This window comes from Protopterus annectens, chromosome 14.part0 (assembly GCF_019279795.1).
Source record: "Protopterus annectens isolate FY-2018-M chromosome 14.part0, PAN1.0, whole genome shotgun sequence".
NCBI classification, from domain to species: domain Eukaryota; kingdom Metazoa; phylum Chordata; order Ceratodontiformes; family Protopteridae; genus Protopterus; species Protopterus annectens.
This window is the reverse complement of record NC_056748.1, coordinates 1,129,987,557-1,130,012,399: the sequence shown is the minus strand read 5'-3', so window position 1 is coordinate 1,130,012,399 and position 24,843 is coordinate 1,129,987,557. Positions and strand designations below refer to the sequence as shown.

Below are 24,843 nucleotides of genomic sequence, written 5' to 3'. Positions count from 1 at the left end.
ACATACTGTTGCTCCCAAAGGGTTTTCTACCAGAACACCCCAAGACTTTATTGTACCAAAGTTTGTTAATGTTCACAGCTGGAAGTAGTTACCTTGACTTAAATCATTTGAAACGTCAAGACTCACTAGAAGGAGTCCTAAACATGGAGACATGAATGCCCAAAAAATAGACTTAGTAGTAATATGTTTGAGATGACCATTTCCAGGAACATTCCCTTTTCTCTGAGGTATGGCAAGCTCAGCGTTAGTTGGGTGGTGCAGTGGAGCAGCAGTTAACATTGATGCCTCACAGCAAGAGGTTCTCAGGTTTGATTTTCAGCTGGGATGCCTTCTGTGCAGAGTCTGCATGTCCTCCCTGTGTTCAAGTGGGTTTCCTCCCACATTCCAAAGACATGTATATGGAGAGTTTCTGCATGGACCTCCACTGAAAATATGCCCTGTCCTAGTCAGACTTTCCTGGTTAACAAATGTTAAATAAATTAAATATATAAGTTTTGGGGAAAATGAGTGCTTGCTCTCCTGCAAAAAAGAAGTTAAAAGAAGAGCAATGTTTGAGATTCTTTCTTCTCCTGTATTTTCAAATTTTTTTTTTTGTAAGCAGTAGGTATGCTGTCATTTCAAAAGGCAGCCCCCCTTTCCCCATTTCACAGGAAGGACCATGTATAGCTATGGGATTGTCTCCTTGAGTGTTCATTCCCTTAAGTTGGAGATACGCTTTATCAAAGGTGCGAACCCCTTTCCATTGTTAAACATGGCTTCACTACAACAGGTGAAATACCTTTGCAAACTCACTTTGAAACTTCATCAGGAAAATGGGTATCTTTTCTTGTCCCAATTAATACATAACACATCATGTACTTTTTTGTCAAAGTCTTTTGTTTGCAAGTGTATTCATGGTTTCATTCTAGGCGATTAATCAGACAAATCAGGATGAGTCATTTAGCCACAAAATCCTGTTTCTTTAGTATTCTAGGACAAAAAGTAACTACAACATAATTTTATTCCCTTTTGTTGAAGACCTGATGAGTCAGACCAAGGGTGAGTTTACACTTCCCTGTCCGTGTGTCCAGGCTTAACTTAAAGAGGGTCAGTGAGCATTTTTTTAAGCATGTAAAAGGAAGTTTCTTCCATTACAGAGGGATTCTTTAGGAAATACATCTATCTGCCAAGCAAGTCCTGTTTATATTATGGTGGAAGTTTAGTTTCTGCAAGTGCAGAAATGTGTTGCTGATTTAGTAGACATGTAGGAGATGGCATACGACTGGATACTTCAAGGCTTTATAGGTGACACAAAGGTCCCACTAAAAATCTGTTAAGAAACAGGAAAAAAATAAATAAAAAGGTGATTTAAGGCAATCTATGCACCACAGGGAAGACATGCAGTTGATTTTATTTGTGAGGAAATACTGCAGTCTTTCATGCTAAGTCATATGTTTAGACAAATACAGGCAGAAAGGGGCATTGTGTTATGTGTGTGTGTATGATAAGGGATGAATAGAGAGAGAGTTTCCCCCTGACCTCAAAGTTATACCCCTGGTAATCAGTTTAACTAGATGATAGATGTTCATAACAACAGTAGATATTTGGTGTTCAAAGGGCAGTTCATTGACAATGAAAGTGCCAACTTCCCTAGAAACCCTTTATTGCAAGGAGTGCTATCTGTGTTATAGTTAAATTGGTACCTCCATTTGCCAAATGAAATATTGCTACATTTTGTGTTGTTTAGCTTAAGGCAATGATCCTGGCACTATTTGTGTTGTATATACCAGGCCCTTTTGAGGACTTGGTAAGTCATCTGGAGAGCTTTTTGCTAACTCCAACTTCGTAGACTAGAGCAGACATGGTTAGCCACTGAACTTTGACACTGGAGAAATAATTACTAAAGAGAATTGGTCCAAGAACTGATCATTGAGGGGTACCACTAATAACAATCCTTTTAGAAGACAGGATGCCCCTAACACTAATAGGCTGGGTACAGTCAGTAAAGTTTGCTATCCAGTGAGTTACCTAAGGGTTTACATTTAGTTTCAGTAGTTTGAAGATAATACCAGAATGCAGTATAACATAAACAAAACATAAAGGGCAAAGTAAACAGCATGTATCGATTTGCCAGCATACAGTTTATTGGTTGTTGTTGTGTCTTTCGGCTTTTCCCGGTTAGGGGTCGCCACAGCGGAACTCCGGTCTGCTAATGATTGGCCGTAGATTTTTACGTGCTGAGTTGCCAGCTCCGACACACAACCTTCAATGAAGGTATGCCCATTCACGCATGTCTCCACACAGAAGACGCTCTAGCTGAGAATCGACAGTGTCTTACTGTGAGGCGACAATGCTACCGCAACACCACCACCACAGTTAACAAAGTTTAGGAGGCAAGACCTGCTTTTAAAGAACCCATACTGGAGAAGGGAATGTATCATTGTTATCTGTTAGCTCAACGCAGTACCATTTAATCTTTCAAGGTTACGTTTTTTTTTTTTTTTTTTTTTTTTTATGGTTGTCCTCACAAAGTGACAATTTTCAGTTTGTACTATCTTTGGAAGATCTGATTCTGCTCCTCACTCTTTTATTTACCATTTGAGTTCTGTTTTAAACATTTGGGGTATTTAGTTTATTCTTCTGAATAACAAGTCTGTTCTGTTTATTGTACAGTTTGTTTATACTAAGATTCCATAATGTTTATTTGTGACTGATACCACAGTGGAAGCATTTAGGTGAGCATTGTCATTTTATAAGGGTGGCAATGCTATGGGAGTTTAGCAACGCATGATGTTAGCTTCCATCACTAGGACAGTGTAGACCACTTAATTAGTTTAGTAGCTGTACAGTATCCAAATGCAGTTTTAATCATTTTAGCAACAGTGCGATCACATTCCATATGATTTACATAATTGCCAAGTCATTCTGTACATTTCTATCAGAGTTATCTTGTTGGTTACAGTATTTAGCAATGTGTCCCCAGTATATGCAACTGGTCCCTCAGTTTAATCACTGTTTTCTCAGTCACTCCTTGATATTTCACTTTTATATAAATGTTCATGAGAGAAGATTCTTTCTGTATTAAAGTAACAAAACATTCATTATTGTTGGGGTTGGGTTGACAAACCCACCTTTTAATCATAGCCAGTTAAGCGCCAGTATTTCTTTCACTTTTGTCTACTATTATGATCTTTTGTGTGCAATCACAAATCACTGTATGTTTTAGTTGAGATAACTAGGACCTTACTGTTTTACTTTTGGAAAAAGAGCATTCAAGTTATGTAAGCATGGGCTTCCAAACTGATCCTAGCAAGAGCAAGCAAGTAAACTTTCATTAGTTGCTCTTAGTCTTTGGAGTCTGCTCCCTTCATCTATATAAATGCTTGGAGGAGATCCTCCTAGGCTGTGTGTGTGTGTGTGTGTGTGTGTGTGTGTGTGTGTGTGTGTGTGTGTGTGTGTGTGTGTGTGTGTGTGTGTGTGTATTCAGCTTGGCCCCTCCATTGTGGGTAGCAGTTTGCTCAAAAGAGAGTAAGAAATCCTCCAAACCTTACAGACATACATTGGCTTTAACAGTGTCATGGCTGTTGGCATCACAATGGATTTTGAAAGCACCACCCTTCCTGCAGCAGTGCTAATAACTGATATTACTCTTCCTTCAGCAGTGGTAATGAATGACACTACAATTCCTGCAGCAGTGGTTATAACTGCCACTACCCTTCTTTCAGCAGTGGTAATAACTGCCCCGACCATTCCTTCAGCAGTGATAACTGCTACTACCCTTCCTTCAGCAGTGGTAATAACTGCCCCTACCCTTCCTTTATCAGTGGTAATAACTGCCACTACCCTTCCTTCAGCAGTGATAACTGCTACTACCCTTCCTTCAGCAGTGGTAATAACTGCCCCTACCCTTCCTTTATCAGTGGTAATAACTGCCACTACCCTTCCTTCTGCAGTGGTAATAACTGCCCCTACCCTTCCTTTATCAGTGGTAATAACTGCCACTACCCTTCCTTTAGCAGTGATAACTGCTACTACCCTTCCTTCAGCAGTAGTAATAACTGCCCCTATCCTTCCTTTATCAGTGGTAATAACTGTCACTACCCTTCCTTCAGCAGTGATAACTGCAACTACCCTTCCTTCAGCAGTGGTAATAACTGCCCCTACCCTTCTTTTATCAGTGGTAATAACTGCCCCTACCCTTATTTTATCAGTGGTAATAACTGCCACTCCCCTTCCTTCATCAGTGGTAATAACTGCCCCTACACTTCTTTTATCAGTTATAATAATGGCCACTCCCCTTCCGTTGGCAGTGCTAATGAGTGGCACTCCCCTTCCTGCAGCAGTAGTAATGAGTGACACTCCCCTTCCTTCAGTAGTGGTAATGAGCGACACTCCCCTTCCTTTGGTAGTGGTAATGAGTGACACTCCCTTTCCTTTGGCAGTGGTAATGAGTGACACTCCCCTTCCTGCAGCAGTAGTGAGTGACACTCCCCTTCCTTCAGTAGTGGTAATGAGTGACACTCCCCTTCCTGCAGCAGTAGTAATGAGTGCCACTCCCCTTCCTTTGGCAGTGGTAATGAGTGACACTCCCCATCCTGCAGCAGTAGTAATGAGTGACAGTCCCCTTCCTTCAGTAGTGGTAATGAGTGACACTCCCCATCCTTTGGCAGTGGTAATGAGTGACACTCCTCTTCCTGCAGCAGTAGTAATGAGTGACACTCCCCTTCCTTTGGCAGTGGTAATAAGTGACACTCCCCTTCCTGCAGCAGTAGTAATGAGTGACACTCCCCTTCCTTCAGTAGTGGTAATGAGTGCCACTCCCCTTCCTGCAGCAGTAGTGAGTGACACTCCCCTTCCTTCAGCAGTAGTAATGAGTGCCACTCCCCTTCCTTTGGCAGTGGTAATGAGTGACACTCCCCATCCTGCAGCAGTAGTAATGAGTGACACTCACCTTCCTTCAATAGTGGTAATGAGTGACACTCCCCGTCCTTTGGCAGTGGTAATGAGTGACACTCCTCTTCCTGCAGCAGTAGTAATGAGTGACACCCCCCTTCCTTTGGCAGTGGTAATGTGTGACACTCCTCTTTCTGCAACAGTAGTAATGAGTGACACTCCCCTTCCTTCAGTAGTAGTAATGAGTGACACTGCCCTTCCTGCAGCAGTACTAATGAGTGACACTCCCCTTCCTTCAGTGTTGGTAATGAGTGACACTCCCCATCCTGCAGCAGTAGTAATGAGTGACACTCCCCTTACTTTGGCAGTGGTAATGAGTGCCACTCCCCTTCCTTTGGCAGTGGTAATGAGTGACACTCCCCTTCCTTTGGCAGTGGTAATGAGTGCCACTCTCCGTCCTTTGGCAGTGGTAATGAGTGACACTCCCCTTCCTGCAGCAGTAGTAATGAGTGACACTCCCCTTCCTTTGGCAGTGGTAATGAGTGCCACTTCCCATCCTGCAGCAGTAGTAATGAGTGACACTCCCCTTCCTTCAGTAGTGGCAATGAGTGCCACTCCCCATCCTGCAGCAGTAGTAATGAGTGACACTCCCCTTCCTTTGGCAGTGGTAATGAGTGCTACCCCCCTTCCTTTGGCAGTGGTAATGAGTGCCACTTCCCTTCCTTTGGCAGTGGTAATGAGTGCCACTCCCCTTCCTTTGGCAGTGGTAATGAGTGACACTCCCCATCCTGCAGCAGTAGTAATGAGTGACACTCCCCTTCCTTCAGTAGTGGTAATGAGTGACACTCCCCGTCCTGCAGCAGTAGTAATGAGTGACACTCCCATTCCTTTAGTAGTGGTAATGAGTGACACTCCCCTTTCTTTGGCAGTGGTAATGAGTGTCACTCCCCTTCCTTTGGCAGTGGTAATGAGTGCCACTCCCCTTCCTTTGGCAGTGGTAATGAGTGCCACTCCCCTTCCTTTGGCAGTGGTAATGAGTGCCACTCCCCTTCCTTTGGCAGTGGTAATGAGTGACACTCCCCTTCCTTTGGCAGTGGTATTGAGTGACACTCCCCTTCCTTTGGCAGTGGTAATGAGTGACACTCCCCTTCCTACAGCAGTAGTAATGAGTGACACTCCCCTTCCTTCAGTAGTGGTAATGAGTGCCACTTCCCTTCCTTTGGCAGTGGTAAGTGGAAGGCCAAAATACTAGTTCTCTCACCCTTCTTGTGGTAGACTCGGAACCTGGGTGACCACAATGCAAAATCTATATATGGTCATGTTGTAAGAAAGCATGAACAACAATTCTAGGACCTTTGAAAATAATGCTATCTTCCATCAACATCTCATCTCTGTAAGGAAAATATGTTTACACTACAGGTGGTACATTAGATTGCTTTGATGGCCATCCAACATTAATGCAGTCAAAATTCTCTGCATTAAACTGTTCCATTGTATTTCTGGGCAATCTGGATAAGCTGTCAACCAGATAAAGAAGTCTGCCTTTTATATAGACCATTTTGAACCTATTTATACTTTTGCAATCTGAGCATCAGTCTTTGTAATCTCACTGGAGCTGAATGCATAGGCTTCTTTAGAATAGTGACTAGAGGATGGTGATCAGTTTCAGTCTGGATAGCTTGACCCTATAGATATAATCATGAAACTTTGAACAAACAAATACTATTGCCAAAAGTTCTTTCTCAATTTGAGCATATTGCATTTCAGTTTGGGTAAGAGTTCTAGGTGCATAGGCTACTGGTCTGCCTTCTTGAAGAATAACTGTGCCAAGACCAAATTATAAAGCATCACAGGAAAGAGTTACTGGTTTATTGACATCATAGTAACTTAATTTAGGTGGGGTGACAATGTTCTGCTTAAGGTCTTCAAATGCTTTTTGGTGCTGTTCCAGCTAAGACCATATAACATTTTTTTGTGCATCATCTCTCTCAAAGGTGCTGTCAACTAACTGAAGTCTGGCATAAACTTGCCTAAATAGTTGACCATGCCAAAAAATGTTGTAGAGCTTGAATATTATCTGGTGCTGGCATCTCAAGAATGACTTCTTGCTTGGACAGGTCTGGTTGCAAGCCAGTGCTAGTAAATAAATGACCTACATATGTAACTTCTGGTAGTCTGAATTGATACTTCAGAGGATTGAGCTTTAAGTTCACTTCATGTGCTTGTCTAGAACTTTCTTAAGGTTTCTGTCATGCTCTGCTTCACCATTGCCTCCATCCAGTAAATCATTTACTATTATGGCACAAGTATAACCTGAAAAAAATTGCTCTACTGCACACTGAAAGACTTCACTTGCAGAATTTATTCCAAATGACATCCTGAGGAATCTGTATCTGCCAAATAGGGTACTAAAAGTAGTCAGTAATGAGGATTTGCGATCAAGCATCACTTGCCAAAATTAACTTTTTGCATCCAAGACAGAAAAAACAGTGGCATTCGGTTTTAGGGCTGTGACTTCCTCAACTGTATGCATTGGATGATGCAGCCTCTTTAACGCTTTATTCAAATCTCTCGGGTCAATACATATTCTGATTTCATCTGAGCCTTTTTTCTGGGCTGCTACCATGGACGACACCCATTCAGTTGGTTCTGTAACTGGACAAATTACACCTTGCTGCACCATTTTATCCATCTGAGCTTTAACTTTATCCTGCATAGCCATCAGAATGTTTCTTGCTGATCTGACCACTGGACTGACCTCTGGGTCTAACTTCATAGAATACACAACATGGTTTGCCCAACTTGTCATCAATAACATCACCATACTCTGAGAAAATAGCTTCAATAAAATTGGAACTAGGATATGGACTTATATGATGAACTTCTTTGGTAAAAGAAAGCAAATTCATTTTCAAACTGTCTTTGAGACCCAGTAATGACTGCACAGGTCTTGGGACTACATAAAATAACAAGCTGTAACAGTTGCTAGCCAAATAACATGAAAGCACTACTGAGCCTTTGGACTGAATTTTTTCACCTCCATAAGCAACAAGTTTCACACTAGTAGCCATACTGAGCCATTCATCAGTTCTCACCTTAGCAAATGTGTCTACTGACATAGCGTTACACTTTGAGCTAGTGTCTACTTTAAGCTCGGTGGATTTACCATTGATCTGGACAGAACAAAACATTTCATTTTTTGCCAACAAATGTACTGCATCAACTTTTTCACCAATTACTGATATACCATCTGCATAGAAAGTAGAATTGCAGTTTTCTGTATGATCAACTTGCTTGAGTGACCCTTCTTTATAACTGTATGAGGTTTACTTGATTTAAAAAACTTTTGAAAATGGTTCCATTTTTTACACTTGTGGCATTGCTGACCAAATGCTAAGCATTTTTATCTTTTAGACTCATGATTGGTACCACAATTGCGACAGCTAACAATAAAGCTGGATTTGGGTTTTGCTGCCTCACCCTTGTACTGCACTGAGCATGTCCTTTTCTTGCTTGCTGGAAAACTATGACTCCTCCCAAGAAACCCTGTAGGAATTGCAACTGTCATGTGCTTAGGCCAGTTTCTGCTAGCCACATGTTACATGCTGTCGACATTTGCTTTGGAGCCTGCTGAAACCATGCCCTTATCACTTCCAAGCATAATTGTGTGCCTTTCTGTAACTTCGTGGATTTGACAAATCACCGTAGCTTTGCTCGGCATTAAATCACTGTCATGAAGTAAAATCTTTTTCACTGCAGCACTATTAATACCACACACACAAGCCTGTCTTTTATCAACTCATCTTTGAAGTCACCAAACCGACACATTTTAGCTTTGTTTCTCAGGTCAGTAATGGAAGCTGCAAAAGTTTCGCCTGGTTTTTGATCCCTTGTATAAAACAAATGCCTCTCTAAAGTAATATTAGTCTGGGGGTTACATATTTCTAGGGTCTTCCCTTGATTTAGCCTATACAACATTATGACAGTTTTCACATTCTCTCTGATATACTGCTGGTGCATACACAAATGAACGTTCTCTTTCAGTGGCTTCTGTCCCAGCTGGGTTTAGAAAAATGAATGCCCTGGTGTGTGCATCTTTGTCAGAATAAGCTGCTTGTATAAAAATATTGTACTCTTGCTCAAATATTCTCTAGTTTTCTGTAACTTTCTGATCAAACACCAATGGTGACTGTTTTCAAAATCCATCTGCCATATTAACACATACCAGCAAAGGCTTTTGCAAGTATGCACAAACACACACACACACACACACACACACACACACACACACACACACACACACTGCCAGAAATTTATGTCAGTATTTGTAACCATGTCTGGCTCAACAATCCTCTGAATAACAGAACTTTGAGAAATAAGTCTCGCGGACACTGTAGTACTCTTGAAATCAGTGTACTGTAAGAAATCATCTCTTATTAGTGTAAGAAACATTTCAAAATAACTGCACTGTGCCAGTGAACTAGGCAGAAGAAGCTCAGAGTAAGAAACATTTCAAAATAACTGCACTTTGCAAATAAACTTTCCCAAAATGGCTGTGCTTTGCTAAATAACTCTTTACATTGCAAGAAACATTCTGTAATGGCAACACTTTGTGACAAGACACACCCAGCACAAGAAACTTTTTTTAAATGGCTGTATTTTGACTGTACTTTATGAAATAGTTTCACTTTGCACACAAATAAACCCTTCGGAATATGTGCACTGTGATAAGCACACACCGTAAGCACTTTTGTACACTTTGAGATACTTTGCCAAAAAACATGCAGTCGCCTTGCTTTATCTTTGCTTAATGTGCCCTTTTCGCCCTTATTATATTCCTTTTGCTCATTTAATCTTTTTCCATGCCCATTACACTTTTCTTGTTCTTGTTTTTATTTATTTATTTAACATTTGTTTACTGGGAAAGTCTGACTGGACACAGGTCCTTCTTCAGCAGAGGCCCAGGGAGGGACAATAAATTGTCATGCACAAATTACAGTAATCAATAAAGTATAAAGTAAACAGAATGTAGTATACATAAGAACATACAAATTTGTTACATCTTAACAACAAAACCTGGGCTCTGAGCATAGCTAGAACTATTTGTAGGTATGACTTATGTCAAGATATAAGGTTAAGACAGGTCGGTAGGAGCAAAGGATTAAACACCAGGGAGACATCTGATGTGTATGTACATATTAAAGTGGCTGTAATTGGTGGTAACATCTGTGCACGTATATATATATATATATATATATATATATATATATATATATATATATGGATCTGGGTCATTTAGCCGAAAGCACATTTCTCCAAATGTTATTTCAGCAAGACCAAATTGCTGAAAGCACATTTCGCTGAAAATAGGGGCATTGGTGTGTGTGGGAGGTGTATCCCCCACATACTTTGATTAAAAAGTACTAACATACCCTCATAACAGAAACTGTATAGTATAAAACAAGCTAGATGGGGGGCTGCATCCTCCATACCCCCTTACTATATATTCTAACTCCAGGATCACACTACAGTGGGGGAAAAGGGCATATACACTGCCACTACTATTTTCAGCTATTTGGTCTTGCTGAAATGACATTTGGCGAAATGAACCAGATCCATATACATATATATATATATATATATATATATATATATATATATATATATATACATATACATATATATATATATATATATATATATATATATATATATATATATATATCAGGGGGTGATGCAGAGCATTGCACTGTATGTGTTAGACAGCAACATGGTTGTTGTTGTTGTCTTTCGGTTTTTCCCAGTTAGGGGTCACCACAGCGGAACTCTGGTCTGCTAATGATTGGCAGTAGATCTTCATGAATGCCGAGGTGCCAGCTCAACATTCAACCTTCAACGAAGGCAGGCCCATTCACGCATGTCTTTCGAATGCTCACCCAATCACAGGGAGGACATGCAGACTCCACACAGAAGGCACTCCCCACACTCCAGCCAAGAATCGAACGGGAGAACCTCTTGCTGTGAGGCAACAACGCTAACGCTGCACCACTGAAATGTGTTTTTTTTTTTTTTATGTATTTATTTTTTTTATTTTACTTCATTTACTGGGGTAGTACTTTGATAACAACACACAATTTTCAGCACAGCCCATATCTATTATTTTTTATTCCTTTATTTTGTCACAGTTAGACATATGTGGTGCTAACAATCAGTAAAATAGCTGTAGCTAGTTGGCATAAGTGTTTTCTGTCAGATAAATTGAAGAGCTCTGCTCTCATTGGATCACATTTAAACAGTCTTTGATTTGACTTGCATGCTTAAGGTGTGTGCTTATTTATTTATTGGCATTTATTTAATAGGAAAGTTTACATATTTTTATCTGTTTTCGTTGGAGGGCTGTGGAGAAAAATTCCACAAGTAAAATATCAGAAAATAAGCATACATGGAAAAATGACATCATATTACTAAATATGGTAAATACATATATTATTACAAATAATAATGCACATATGACATACCATCATTAAAACAAGACAAACACAATATCAAGTGGCTCTGAAATCTGCTGACATGTAACTCCAAGGGTTAATTACTTCTTCATAAAGCAAATGTGAGAGTGAAACATTCAAACAGTAAATAAGGAAAAGGGAGGGAGAGTGAGAACTAAGTATTTGTTAGAGGTAATAAGTGGAGTAGCTAAGGGAGACAGGAGAAATAGAGTAAACGCTAGATTAAGAATAAGGGAAATGAGATTAAGAGAAAAAAAACAAAGAAAAGGAGGGATAGGATGGATATAGGCAGGGCCGGATTTTCCTATAGGCTAACTAGGCTTCAGTCTAGGGCCTCAAGATCAAGAGGGGCCTACATTCAAATTGTTAGCAAAATTAAAATTACACTATTCTAAAAACAGTGAACACTAAAACACTAAACCGAAAATAAGGAGAAATTCTACGCATATGACTAATAAACAAACATAAAAATGTATTGGTTAATCAATGCGTTCGGCTCATTGGGTCTGTTCATTTGTATATACTAGATTGCACCAAAGTATAGTTCATACGTTCATTGATTGCTATGGAAAATATTGACGTGCCTTATGCTACTAAGCTCTGGTTTGTTCTTGCATAAATAAAGTGCAGATTGGTGTAGATTGGAACAGACAAACGAACAGACCTATTGATATCTCGACATTTGGTTATATTCATGTTACTTCGATAATATGAAACACGTGTTAATGTTATTAGAAAAGATTCTTATTTTAGGATTGCGTACACGATCATTTGATTCTTGCCTTTTGAGTTCAGTAGGTTCAATACTTTAGTGAAGTGTTTATAGAATATTGAAAATTTTTTTTGTGACAATATCTTCATCTTATTTATGCACAATAATTAATAACTCAAATATTTTGTTCTAGATTCTAATCTAAGAATGAGTAAAAAATTTGAAAGTGGCACTTGCAAACGCAAGAAAAAGAAGCTACAAGAGTATGAGGCAAAGAAGCTAACACCGATTACTGCTTACATGCATGTGCCAACTAGTACTACTCAATTGGAAGCAATGCAGCACGTTGTATGTGAGGACACGGCCGTTGCACCAACTCAAAGTGAAAATATGGAACTAATTCAAGAGCAACTTACTGAACACGAATATACAAACGAGACAAAAGAAAATAATACGAATATTCAGAATTTTTTTCAGACACCTAATGAGAAACACCATGTTCAAGATGTTGCAAATTTAGATAGTGATGTCAAATATATGTCTACTGTAACAGATGTTGGCTTGTGGACAAATTTATCGCTAAAATGATGTATCATATTGGGTAGAAGGGCCCTTCTCAAGTTCAGTATCACTGTGGACCATTTTAAATTCTAAGCGAGAATATAAGAATCAGTCCAGATTTTGTACAAAAGCAATTTTTTATTCAACAAAAGCCAATGGAGAAAAATATACCCTAGAATGGCTTGTGTACTCTCCCTCAAAAGGCCGCGTTTTTGCTTTGTTTGTAAACTCTTTCCAAATATTGCATCTTCTGCAACAGCATTAACTTCTGAAGGGTTTAATGATTGGAAAAACCCTGCTATCATTCAAACTCATGAAAATTCGGAAAAATCATAGGAATGCTATGTTAACGTACTTAACAAGAGCAAAAGGGAAAACTTTAACTTCAAAGCTAGAGGAAGAAATAAGAAAAGAGCAACAATACTGGCGTTATGTTATAGAAAGAGTTTTCGCTGTAATTTGCACTCTTGCAGAGCGAGGCTTACCATTTAGAGGAGACAATGAAAAGTTTGGAACTCCAAATAACGGCAATTACTTTGGTCTTCTAGAACTAGTAGTAAAATTCGATCCATTTTTAAGAGATCATATCGATCGATATGGAAATACTGGCTCAGGAAAACCTTCATATCTGTCTAAAACTATATGAGGAAATTATTCAACTTATGGCAAATAAAGTGAAAGACACAATTGTGGCGGAAGTGAAAAAGGCTGGCTATTTTAGCTTTTCAGTAGATTCCACTCCTGACATATCTCATACTGATCAGTTGACCTTAATTATTAGATATGTGTCACCTGAAGACGGTTGCCAACTGAGAGATTTTTGACTTTCCTTGAACTAAAAGATCACTCAGGGGAAAGCATAGCTGATTTAATATTTAACTATATCACTACTGAACTTGAAATTGATTTCAGAAAATGCCGAGGACAGTCTTATGATAATGCAGCCAATATGGCTGGTAGATACAATGGTATGCAGCAAAATATTATCGAAAAAAAATGTTTGCAAGATTTGTTCCATGCGCTGGTCACTCTTTAAATTTAGTAGGTCGTTCAGCTGTTGATTGTTGCCTTGGTGCTGTTAATTTTTTTGGTGTTGTGAACAAAGTTTATATCTTTTTTTTGTCTTCCACAAAAAGATGGGCAGTTCTGAAATAACATTTGAAACCTCACTCTAAAGTGCCTAAATATTTATCAGACACTAGGTGGGAGGCACATGCAAAAGCTACAGAAGCTATTTTAGAAAATTACAATGATATCACCGATGCACTCAATTATTTACATTCAGATAATAATACAAAGGGTGATACTTGATTGAGGGCCAACAATCTTTTAGAGAAAATGGAAGAATTTGAATTCGTGTTTATGCTCCATTTCTGGAATCGAATACTGAGACATTTTTCAAAAGTAAATAAAATTCTTCAAAGCCCTAATATTTTACTGAGTAGTTGTGCAGATTGGTACAGGTCACTTTTGGATATTTTACGTGGAATTAGGGAAGATTTTGATGCACTTGAGCAACAAGCAAAAAACACATTGCCAAATACTGAATATAGAACTGCCAGAAGGATAATAAGAAGTAAAAGGCAAGGGAATTACGAAAATTCATCTGACCCTGATGCCTTAGACGAACTCTCTTCAAGAGATAAATTTAGGATTAAATCATTTATTCCTATATTAGATGCACTAGAGTCAAATTTAGGAAGAAGAGCTTCTGTTTATGATGATGTAGTGAAAATATTTTCCTTTCTTGCCGATCTTACATTATCAAAGGTAGAACTTCAAAGAGGTGTTGAGCTGTTAATGCAAGAATACCCAGAAGATGTCAACCAAAATCTTACTGAAGAACTATTTCATTTCCCCACATATGTGAGACAAACGCATAAGCCTTCAAAAAATTCCACATTGTCGCATACAGACTTGTATCAAATAATATTCAAAGAAAATATTCAAGTGGCCTTCCCCAATGTGGAATCAATCTTACGGCTGTTTCTCAATTTAATAGTCACTAATTGTACTGGAGAAAGGTCATTTTCAAGACTTAAAAATATCAAAAATCAATTAAGAAGCACAATGACCCAGACGAGGTTGTCTTCATTGAGTATTTTGTGCATCGAAAATGAGACTATCAGAAAAATAGATTTTGATGAACTTATAGAAGAATTCTGCGTGAAAAAGTTTAGAAAGAAATTCTTCTAATCTACTATTTCGTTTTAAATGTATACTTGGATTGAATCAGTTCTTAAATAAAATAACTATTAACATAAAATTTAATATGATATACAATTTGATATTTTCTTTTTTGTGATCTGGATTTTGTTTGAATAAAGTTCCATTTTTGGTTTAGTTTAAGACTTAAAATTCATAATAATTCATACTTAAACTTTAAATGCAAATTATTATGAAATAAATTTATCTGAATTGAATTTGGTTTAATCTTCAATGTATTGAATATATTTAATTTAATTTGATAGAAAATATGATAATTTTATTAAGTATTTTATTTTTGTAGTCAAAGATTTTCATTATTTGAATTTTGTTTCTTTGTAAATGTTGTGTGTTATGTTTGATTAGTTATTGTTACAAGTACTATATATGGTGCTGAGAATAAATGTCCAAATAAGTGTTCTCGACTTTTTTTTATTTATTATCCGTGCCACATTTTTTATAAAGGTTAGTACCAATCACAACATGTTTCATTTAACATATTGATATACATCACAGTAATGATGTATTTTATTATCTCTCATGTAATTTACAAACTTAAAAATGGGAGGTGAAAGGGCCTCATAAGTGGAATAGCCTAGGGCCTCTTTTCATCTAAATCCGGCCCTGGATATAGGTATTAGAGGAGAAGCTGAAATTTTTAGCCAGCAGAACAGCAAGTGCAAAGCCATGAGTCAGAGATGAATTCTTTTAGTTGCAGCTTAAATAAATGAATATTATGTTTTCCCTTGATTGCTGCAGAGATTCTGTTGCAGACTCCTGCTGCACAGTGCGAGTACGGACTTTGGCTGCAGACTTTGTAAGGCTTATACACGTGTGCATTTCTATCAGACAGTTTGGGAGGTAGTGGTGGAGAATTGTATTTACACCTGGGCAGGAAGTGAAATTAAATATAATTTTATGTGTTAAGAGAAGTTGGGAATCATTTAATTGGTGGGATAATTATAGCCATTTAGAATTTTCAGTGCAAAACAGCAATGTGCTCTGTGACTTGTGTCAGCAATCTAGCTACCTTGTAATGCCATTCTAGTTTACAGTTTAAGGTGGCCTGAAGATTAGTCAAGATGGGAGAACCAAGTAACAGAGGGCGGAGTAGGTATGTAGTGTTAAGTGTGATTTTGGTGGATGCAGTACAGAATTTTTTGGCTCTGTATAGTATTCCAAGTTATTTGTGTGTGTTTTTTTAATATTGTATATGAAGGTCATAATTGAGGTTGTCATTTATTATTACCCCAAGCAGTTTTGTTTTGAGAACAGTTATTGGAATCACAATCAAAGGAACAATCGTTGAGTGTTGAATTACAACAACCATTAAACTCTGGTCGGTTTGGAAGTTGTGTGTACAAGTTTAGTGACGTTAATTTAACATATAGTCACCTTTCTTTGCTTAGCAAAGGTTTTACTTCTGTGCCGTCTTTTTTTGTTCCAGCATTTCTAGAGTACTTGTTAATTTAAACTTATATTCCAGACAATTAAACTTGAGGTTGTTTTTGGAGGGGAAGCTGCAAAGCCCAAATAACATTTTGTTAACGTAATCAAGTACCTTTATTCCACCGCCCCATTCCTTAGACCTGGTATTTGAACAAATTTGTGAACAAGGTTTTAGGAGTTATATTAATTTAAACAAATGATTTACTGACAATACAAGTGAAGACGAACATATTGTTTTGTTAGAATTTATGCACAATAAAAATATCAGATTAAAGAAAGCAGACAAGGGTGGGGGTGGTAATGGTAATAATGAATCGAATGGATTATGTAAAATGTCTGATATACTTAATGACAACTGTACATATGAAAGAGTGTTGGGAAACCAAGGCAGTACTGCTTATGCCAAAACTGACTGCTTCCTTTTTGAGATTGTTTGTGATGGTACTATCACACTAAGTGAGTATGACTATTTCTTAGTTGAAAATCCTATCATCGCTAGCATTTTGGGAATCCCGAAAATCCACAAAAATGTCTACAACCCTCCAGTGCATCCAATAGTGCCTGCACAAGGGTTGAAGACTAAATTGATAGCTGCATTTCTGGACGTTTATTGTAAACATTTATTGAACTCTAGGGAGCATATTATTCAGGATTCATGACGCCCTCTAGAATTATGACGTGGGTTACAGTATGATGAAAATATTTGGTTTGTAGTAATAGACATTGAAAATGTATTTTCAGTAATTCTGCATGAAGAAGATTTAGAAATGTTTAGGGAATGTGTGAGCTTGGATAGAAGTATCCACAACTCTTTAGTGGAACTAACTGAAATTGTGTTGGCTAGCAATTTTTTGTATTTTGATGGAGATGCTTTTAGGCAAACATCTGGGGTAGCCATGGGTGCTAAATGCATATTAATTTTTGCGAATCTAGTTCTAGCACAATGGGAAGAAAACAATGTCTTGAAGCCCAGTTATGTTGATTGACATATTACAGATTTCTGGATGCTATACTGATCCTATGGAAAGGGGAGGTGGATGTTATAGGTGATTTTATTAATTATTTGAACAATTCCACTTCTTTTCTTAGATTTACTTATGGAGTGGATTGGCACTGTATAGAATACTTGGATATTTGTTTATATAAGCACCAAGTATGTTCTTGTTTTGGTTCCACTATCTATAGGAAACAAAATATTTGAGTTCTTTCCTACATTATGACAGTTGTCACATGCATATCAGAAAAAAGGAATAGTTAAAGGACAAGTTGTCAGATTGTCTAGGATAAATAGCGATGACAACAATTTTCATAAGGAAGCAGAGATACTTCTTGGGATGTTTATGGAAAGGAATTATCCATTATATTTATTCAACAATATCAGAAATGGAATTTTACGGGCTACAAAAATTAGATTTCAAGCTATTTTAAAATCTGGTTTAGATTATGTTACTAAAGACACGAATGACACCCCTGAGAGTAGTATGCAGAAACATTGTGAAGTGGTTATTCCTAACAATCATAATGCACAAGGTTTAGCCAGCATAGTAAAGAATTTGTGGCATAGTCTTTTTCCCCCAGAAATCAAAACACTTTTTGGTGGTCAACTATAAGTGGTATATGCAAGGGGACAAAATATGAATGTTTTATTAGAAAATGTACAATATAGTAGGACAGACCATTTTAGATTGTGCATGAGTAAGTATGGTGCCTGTAAATCTGGTAAATTTATTAATGATGGACCTTATGTTACAGTAGCCCATTTCAATAAGTCGGTTCCTTGTCCAGGAAGGATTGATTGCAACACTAGGCACGTAGTTTATTTGTCAACTTGTTGGTCATGTCAGGCGTTTTATGTGGGGAAAACATGCAAATGCTTGAAAGATTGTATTGGCGAACATATTAGGGATATAAAAGATAAGAACAATAAGAATGTACTTTATTCACATTCAAAGGATTGTGCTGATTTTAAAAAATTCCTTTTTTTTTGATTGATAGGATGATTGATTCTCTTAGAAGTGGTGATATTCATACTCTGCTAGATAATAAGGAGGTGTCATGGCAATTGAAGCTGAATACAAATGCCAAACCTGGTTTGAATGAAATTATATCAATATATCCTATTTTAAAAAATAGATTGTGTAATGTGAAAGTAAAGTGCCTTTATTGTATTACTCCTTTGTACTATAATAGTTTTTTAATTGTTAATTTGTAATCTAATTAATTGCATGTGTATGCAGTTTAGAGGGGTATATTTCATATTTCTGTTTTTGTTGGTAGATGGCATGACATCAGTATGCTTGTAGGGACATTTAAACTTGTTTATTTTGTAACTGGTTTCTCAGACAAAGTCTAAGCATTGTCTTTGCAAAAGCACTTAGTTTACAAGTTACAAGCCATTAAAGTGCATTTTAGTTGTGTCGACTGGTGGTATTGCTCTCTCTCTTTTTTTGTATTAAGTGTTAGTTTATAAGTCGGTTACTTGTTTTTGGAGCTAATTCAGTTAGCATATTGTTTAGGAATGTGATTTTAAAGTTATGTTTCTAATGGGTAACTGATTTCAGGAAAGGGAGTGAAGCAGGCCATAGCCCATGTTAATGGGAGACAAACAGTCTAGGCATGCTCATACTTAGTGATTCTACACACCTAGCAAAACAAAGGTAAACAAATAGCCTAAGGCAGAGTTTTGCTGTGGGTATTAAAGGACAGAAACTAAAAGTGAAAGTATGCCACTGTAAACTAGTGATAAGGTAAACTGACATCACTATAAACTAGTGATGAGGCAAACTAATCATTATAAACTAGTGATAAAACAAACTGATACCACTACAAACTAGTGATGAGGCAAACTGATCACTTTAAACTAGTGATAATGCAAACTGACACCACTATAAACTAGTGATGAGGCAAACTGATACCACTATAAACTAGTGTTGAGGCAAACAGATCACTATAAACTAGTGATGAGGCAAACTGATCACTATCAACTAGTGATAAAGCAAAGTGATACCATAATAAACTAGTGACGAGACAAACTGATACCAGTACAAACTAGTGATGAGGCAAACTGATACCACTATAAACTAGTGATGAGGCAAACTGATCACTATAAATTAGTGATGAGGCAAACTGATCACTATCAACTAGTGATAAAGCAAAGTGATACCACTATAAACTACAATGATGTGTCACTGGATGCTTAAGGATGCTTTAACATAAAAGCAGCCTACAGAGAGGGAGATTATAAATAAAAACATAGATAAGCAATGGATGCCCTCTGTATCTGCAGCCTTGACTGTAGAAATGTTCTTAATTCTCAGGTCTGTGATGCAGAATACAACAACAGCTGCTACAATCACCTAAATATTTAGAGCAGTAAAGAGACAAAGAGGGGTAAACTGTAAGTGCCTCTGAATGCTGCTGTTTAACTTTTCCCTTCATTGTTAGGGTGTGTCACCTTAAAAAAGCTTTCCCGCTGTACTTGAACTCCTCCTGTTTTTGTAGTATTGTTGATGGCACCCAACATATTTAGAGTAGTAAAGATGGAAATAGGGGCAAATTGCAGGTGCATCTGAATGCTGTTGACTTTTCCCTTGGTGCCTGTTTGAGTAAACAAGCTGAAATTACTATGGACAATATTATTGTAATGTTTTATTTCATCAATGTTGGACATCTGAGGTGTATGCAATTAAGTTGGCTACAATAAGTGGGCAGTGAGGCAGTATGTGGATGACAGTGATTACACCACCAGTTATTTGATCACAGTTAAGCAGTCATTGGTCAGCTATATGACTCCTGCCCATTCACCTTTCTCCACATATTCAATTTCTCATTCAGCCCTCCATCTTGTTTTGAAGTCACAAGGCTGCCACTGTTACATTTTGTACCTGAGTAATTAGTGTAGCGTCTTTCTCTTGCAAAAACACCCTCCATCTTGCTTTGAAGTCACAAGGCTGCCACTGTTAAATTCTGTCCCTGAGTATTTAGTGTAGTCTGTTTCTGTTGCTAAAAACACCCTGTTTATCCCATGTACAAAGAACTCTGTTTATTTTATTACTAAAAAACAGCAATGTCTGATGTGTCACAGTCTATTTCCATGTTCTTGGTCAGTGCCTAAAGTAATTACTTTTAGTAACAACAAGAAACCTTTGTTGCATTTATAAAATATTGCATGTACTCCTACTGTATGATGCAATACAGTTATTTCTTTGTTAAACAAACAATTCCCAGTGCTGTTGTGAGTAAATATGTGTATGAAATGTAAAAAATTTGCTCCACTCACTAAGCAGTAAACATATTGTACAACCTGGTAACAGCACTCATCAGTCCTTTACTTCCTGCCCTCCATTTTGCACCATAGCAAGGCTAGTGTAAACATGATTCCCTTGTTGTTTTTTGCCTGTCCCATGCATGAAGATCTGCACTGCTTTTACAATGCAGATATATATATATATATATATATATATATATATATATATATATATATATATATATATATATATTTTACATTTAATGGGATAATTGTCCATAATCCAATAGAAATCCTTCAACACTTGGAAATGCACAATTTGCTACTTTTGGCTTTTGTTCATCTTTTTCTGCCCTCTCCTCTCCTGCAGCTTGCTTCCATGTGTCATTGCTTAGACTGGAATGTCCTATTAACATACCACTGGCTGGTCAGAGCTAACCATCTACAAGTGCTCTAATACAATTTCATTCCCTTACAGACAAGGCCTCTGCCAATATCTGGTGTCTTCCGTAATTGTTAAATTCAGAGGGAACTGTCCACAAGCACCAACAGTTTGATCTAGACAACTGATCTTGGTAATCAAATGGCAGTAAATAAATATCAGTAGTTATTTTTCACAGCAATAGAGAAGTCATGGACTGTTTATAAGTGATAAATATTGGAGGGATATAGAATCATGGCAGGCACTGTGTCATTTGTCATCTGTCTTCATTTGAGTTAATTTTATTATTTCAAAAAGTTTAGGGTAATACTTTTATTACTGCATTATTTGTATTTGAGCTGTTTTAAACCCTAAGCTAATTAGAGCATGGCAACATTTTTTTTTGTAATTTTAAAACAGAAAAATAAAAAAAAATAAAAAAACTCTGCAGCTGATCTGGAAGAGGTAATTCAAAGCAAGATAACAGGGTACTGTGAAAATAAATGTTGTTCAATATGCACATTTCTAAAACACGAGTTCTGTATCATGTTTATAAATATTTAACTTTTTACTTAATGACCAAAATGAGACTTTTTTCATGTTGCATTATAAAAAATATTATAAACAACTTTTAAACAAAACACAACAGCAGGGTATTGCAAGTACAAACAATATTATTCAAGAATCTACAAAAAGTATGCTGTGTTTTTATATCTATTATTACTAAGTCTGCAGGGTTCATATTAAAGATGTACTGAATTGTTCTGTATATTAAAATGGAGTCCAAACCTAGAATGGATTGACTTCAGGGGCTTAGATGGTGGATTGAAAGAAGAGACAGTCAAGCCCCACAGATAGTTTATATAGTAATAATAAGATCCCTATTACTGGGAATTGGAGGGTCACTTATAGATAAATACAGGCTAATTTAGGAGAGACAGATCTAAGAATTTCCATTCCCTTAGACAATTGGTATAAAGTAATTTTATTGCCTATGTATGCCACTAGATCATGGACATTTTGGTTCTTCGGCTGTCACTGCCTCTTTAAATATTCGTATGCTCTACCTACACTGTTTGCTGTGTTTCCAACGATCTCATCTAAATACTGAAGATGTGATGCATCTGAAATTGGAACATGGAAGGATATTTTTTTGAGATCATCAGAGTATAGATGAGGATTCAAGAAATGTGTGATAAATTATGGGCAGGTAGGGTTTATCTTAATTATGCCGCTAATACCTCTCTACTGCACAGATTACCCAGATTTTTTCATTACATTTTTGGTCTGTTCCTCATAAAAGTTGTTGTTTTCTGACAAATCAGATAGGATTTAATTCACTAAAAAAATGACGCACATTTGAGTTTCAGATTTCATATTATTCAGAGAATGCATGGTAACACAAAATCTTTTATTCAGCAAAATTCTGTTTTTGTGCATTTGTCCCCCCATTATTTTTGGCTCTGTCCAGATTTCGTGTGCTAAGATGTTGAGAAGTATGATGGCACTGTTTTATTAGGATATGATATTAAAACTCCTTTGCAGATTCCTTTTTGTTGCATCTGATTTCATTAGTAGCAAAAACTAGTTATAATGAGATCTTGGAAGAAAAAGAGCTCCCTGCTAGTGTGGACCTACACCTGATTATGCATTAATTTAAGGAAACAGAGCATGAGCTACAGGATGTCCACATGAAAAGGAAGATGAGGAAATGGTGAGACCAGGCAAAGGTTTATTTAGGTAGGACCCTAGAGTTTCCCTTAGTAGCTATGAAAGTGTACATAATAGTAATGCATCACTACTTACATTTTAATCTATCATGACAATGTATTAACATCATGGAAAGAAGTACACACTTTTGTGGTTAGAGTCCGTGTGGAAAATCATGCAGGAAAGATCATCAGCTAGAGCCATATTTTTCAGGAGCACTTAAACAGGAAATAGGATAATTTATGTTAAAAAAAGGACTGTTCTTAGAAGTATCTGGGGGGACAAAGCTGATAGAACACAATAGACACACAACAGCTGGAGTGAACAGTCTCAAACCTTACAACTTACCTGAAATATAGCAGCAATTAGTGAGAAACATACAAAAATGTTCAAACTGAAAGTAACAGAGTAGCAATGAATGGAGTAGTGTTAATTCCTACACTTATTGAACCACTAGACTCTGTCATGATGTCAACAAACTGAATAGCATTTCAAAGCTTGATCGCTATCTCATAGCCAACATTGATAAGCTAACAGAGAACAGATAAAAAGCAAGATACTTAACTATATTAGATATGACAAAAGGATAATGGCATATACTGTTTCCCTTTCTGCTAGCGAACAAATATAGGCTTTTTAACCCCTTAAAGTTTATTTCAGTGCACTGTGCTACCATCTATCCTACCTGGACCTCCAGTTTAAGAGAGATTGGTGGATAAAGCATTGAAACTCAAATTACAATATGTTGCTGCATGTCCAGATGTGGTCACCAGTTTAGAGTAGAGGCAGTGCCAGTGACCAACAGGGCAGACTATATATTACAGTCCATAAGACAGGCAGGCTTGACTGTAAATGAAGAAGGAAGCCAAATATTTAAGATACATAACAGGATGAGAAATCTTAAAAAATACAACTAGGAAAAAATAGCTTCTAAAAAGTAATCGCCTGTACTCTTCACTAAAATACAGCTGAAGCCTTTGACTAGACAGCTGAGTACTGTAGAAAATCGGTATGTCATTTTGCAACTACTGCCTGTCCTTTCACAGATCATACTGTATCAAAGTATAGTGGCCTCTTGACTATGTTCAAAAACCACTGTTAGTTACTCCTGATTTTAATAAGGAATTTACATGGTGTACGAATGCAGCACAAATTGGTTTGGATGTAGTTTTATCACAGGAGATTCAAAGTGATGAGCATCGCAGGTACTACATCAGTCATAAAAGGTAACCCCTTTACTGATGTAGTACCTGCGATGCTCATCACTTTGAATCTCCTGTGATAAAACTACCTCCAAACCAATTTGTGCTGCATTCGTACACCATGTAAATTCCTTATTAAAATCAGGAGTAACTAACAGTGTTTTGTGAACATAGTCAAGAGGCCACTACACTTTGATACAGTATGATAAGTAATGCTGATCAAAAGTGCTCAGACATTGAAAAGGAATGGTTGGCTGTGGAGTCAGCCTTTTATTCTCTGCAGTGCTCCCTGTTAGGCAAACTCTATAACTTGATGACTGACCATGTTCCATCGCAATGGCTGTGTACGCAGTAGCCTGGTAATATGAAGATATGCCTCTGGACACTCTATCACTTTAGCCATTGGACAGTCTATCACTTTAGCCACTGGACACTCTCCCTATAACTTTAGCCACTGGACACTTTCCCTATCACTTTAGCTACTGGACCTTATCCCTATCACTTTTTGCTATGCTACCAACAGTGGACAAGGACTGGCTAATAGCAATTCTGATAGGTGTATAAGACTAACAACCCATCTGTGTAAACCCAGATGGTTTTGTCCTGAGAGAATGCAGTTGTAACACCTTGCCCATGAAAGTGCAGCATACATCTTTAAATGTGTATAAACTGTAACTTGTATATTTAAAATTCTGACAATAATTAGAGAGGTAATTAACTGCACTGGAGAGGGTAATAGAAAACTAACTACCCATCAGTGTTATATAAAATGCTGTAGCTAATAGCAGGAAATCAGATGTTTGTTCTCTAAGTTGAAGGATCCTCACAATTAAAATAGGGTTTCTAGCTTATCAGGATTCTTTGATTTGAGCAGTCCATTCACGGCATATGTTGTATGTGTCCAGAAAGAAGGAAGATTAATTTGAAATTGTGTTGAGCTGCAATGCTATAGCTGA

The 24,843-nt window shown here is 37.3% G+C and overlaps 2 protein-coding genes across 2 annotated transcripts in view; one reads left to right on the top strand and one right to left on the bottom strand.

Moving 5' to 3' along the window:
* Positions 1-24,843, bottom strand: part of LOC122789450 (heparan sulfate glucosamine 3-O-sulfotransferase 1-like) — a 960,978-nt gene that overhangs the window by 173,069 nt on the left and 763,066 nt on the right. The gene's annotated exons all lie outside the window — the stretch shown is intronic.
* Positions 3,557-6,124, top strand: LOC122788770 (calphotin-like). Its single transcript, XM_044055665.1, has one exon. It carries the CDS (start codon positions 3,557-3,559, stop codon positions 6,122-6,124), a length of 2,568 nt encoding a protein of 855 aa, XP_043911600.1.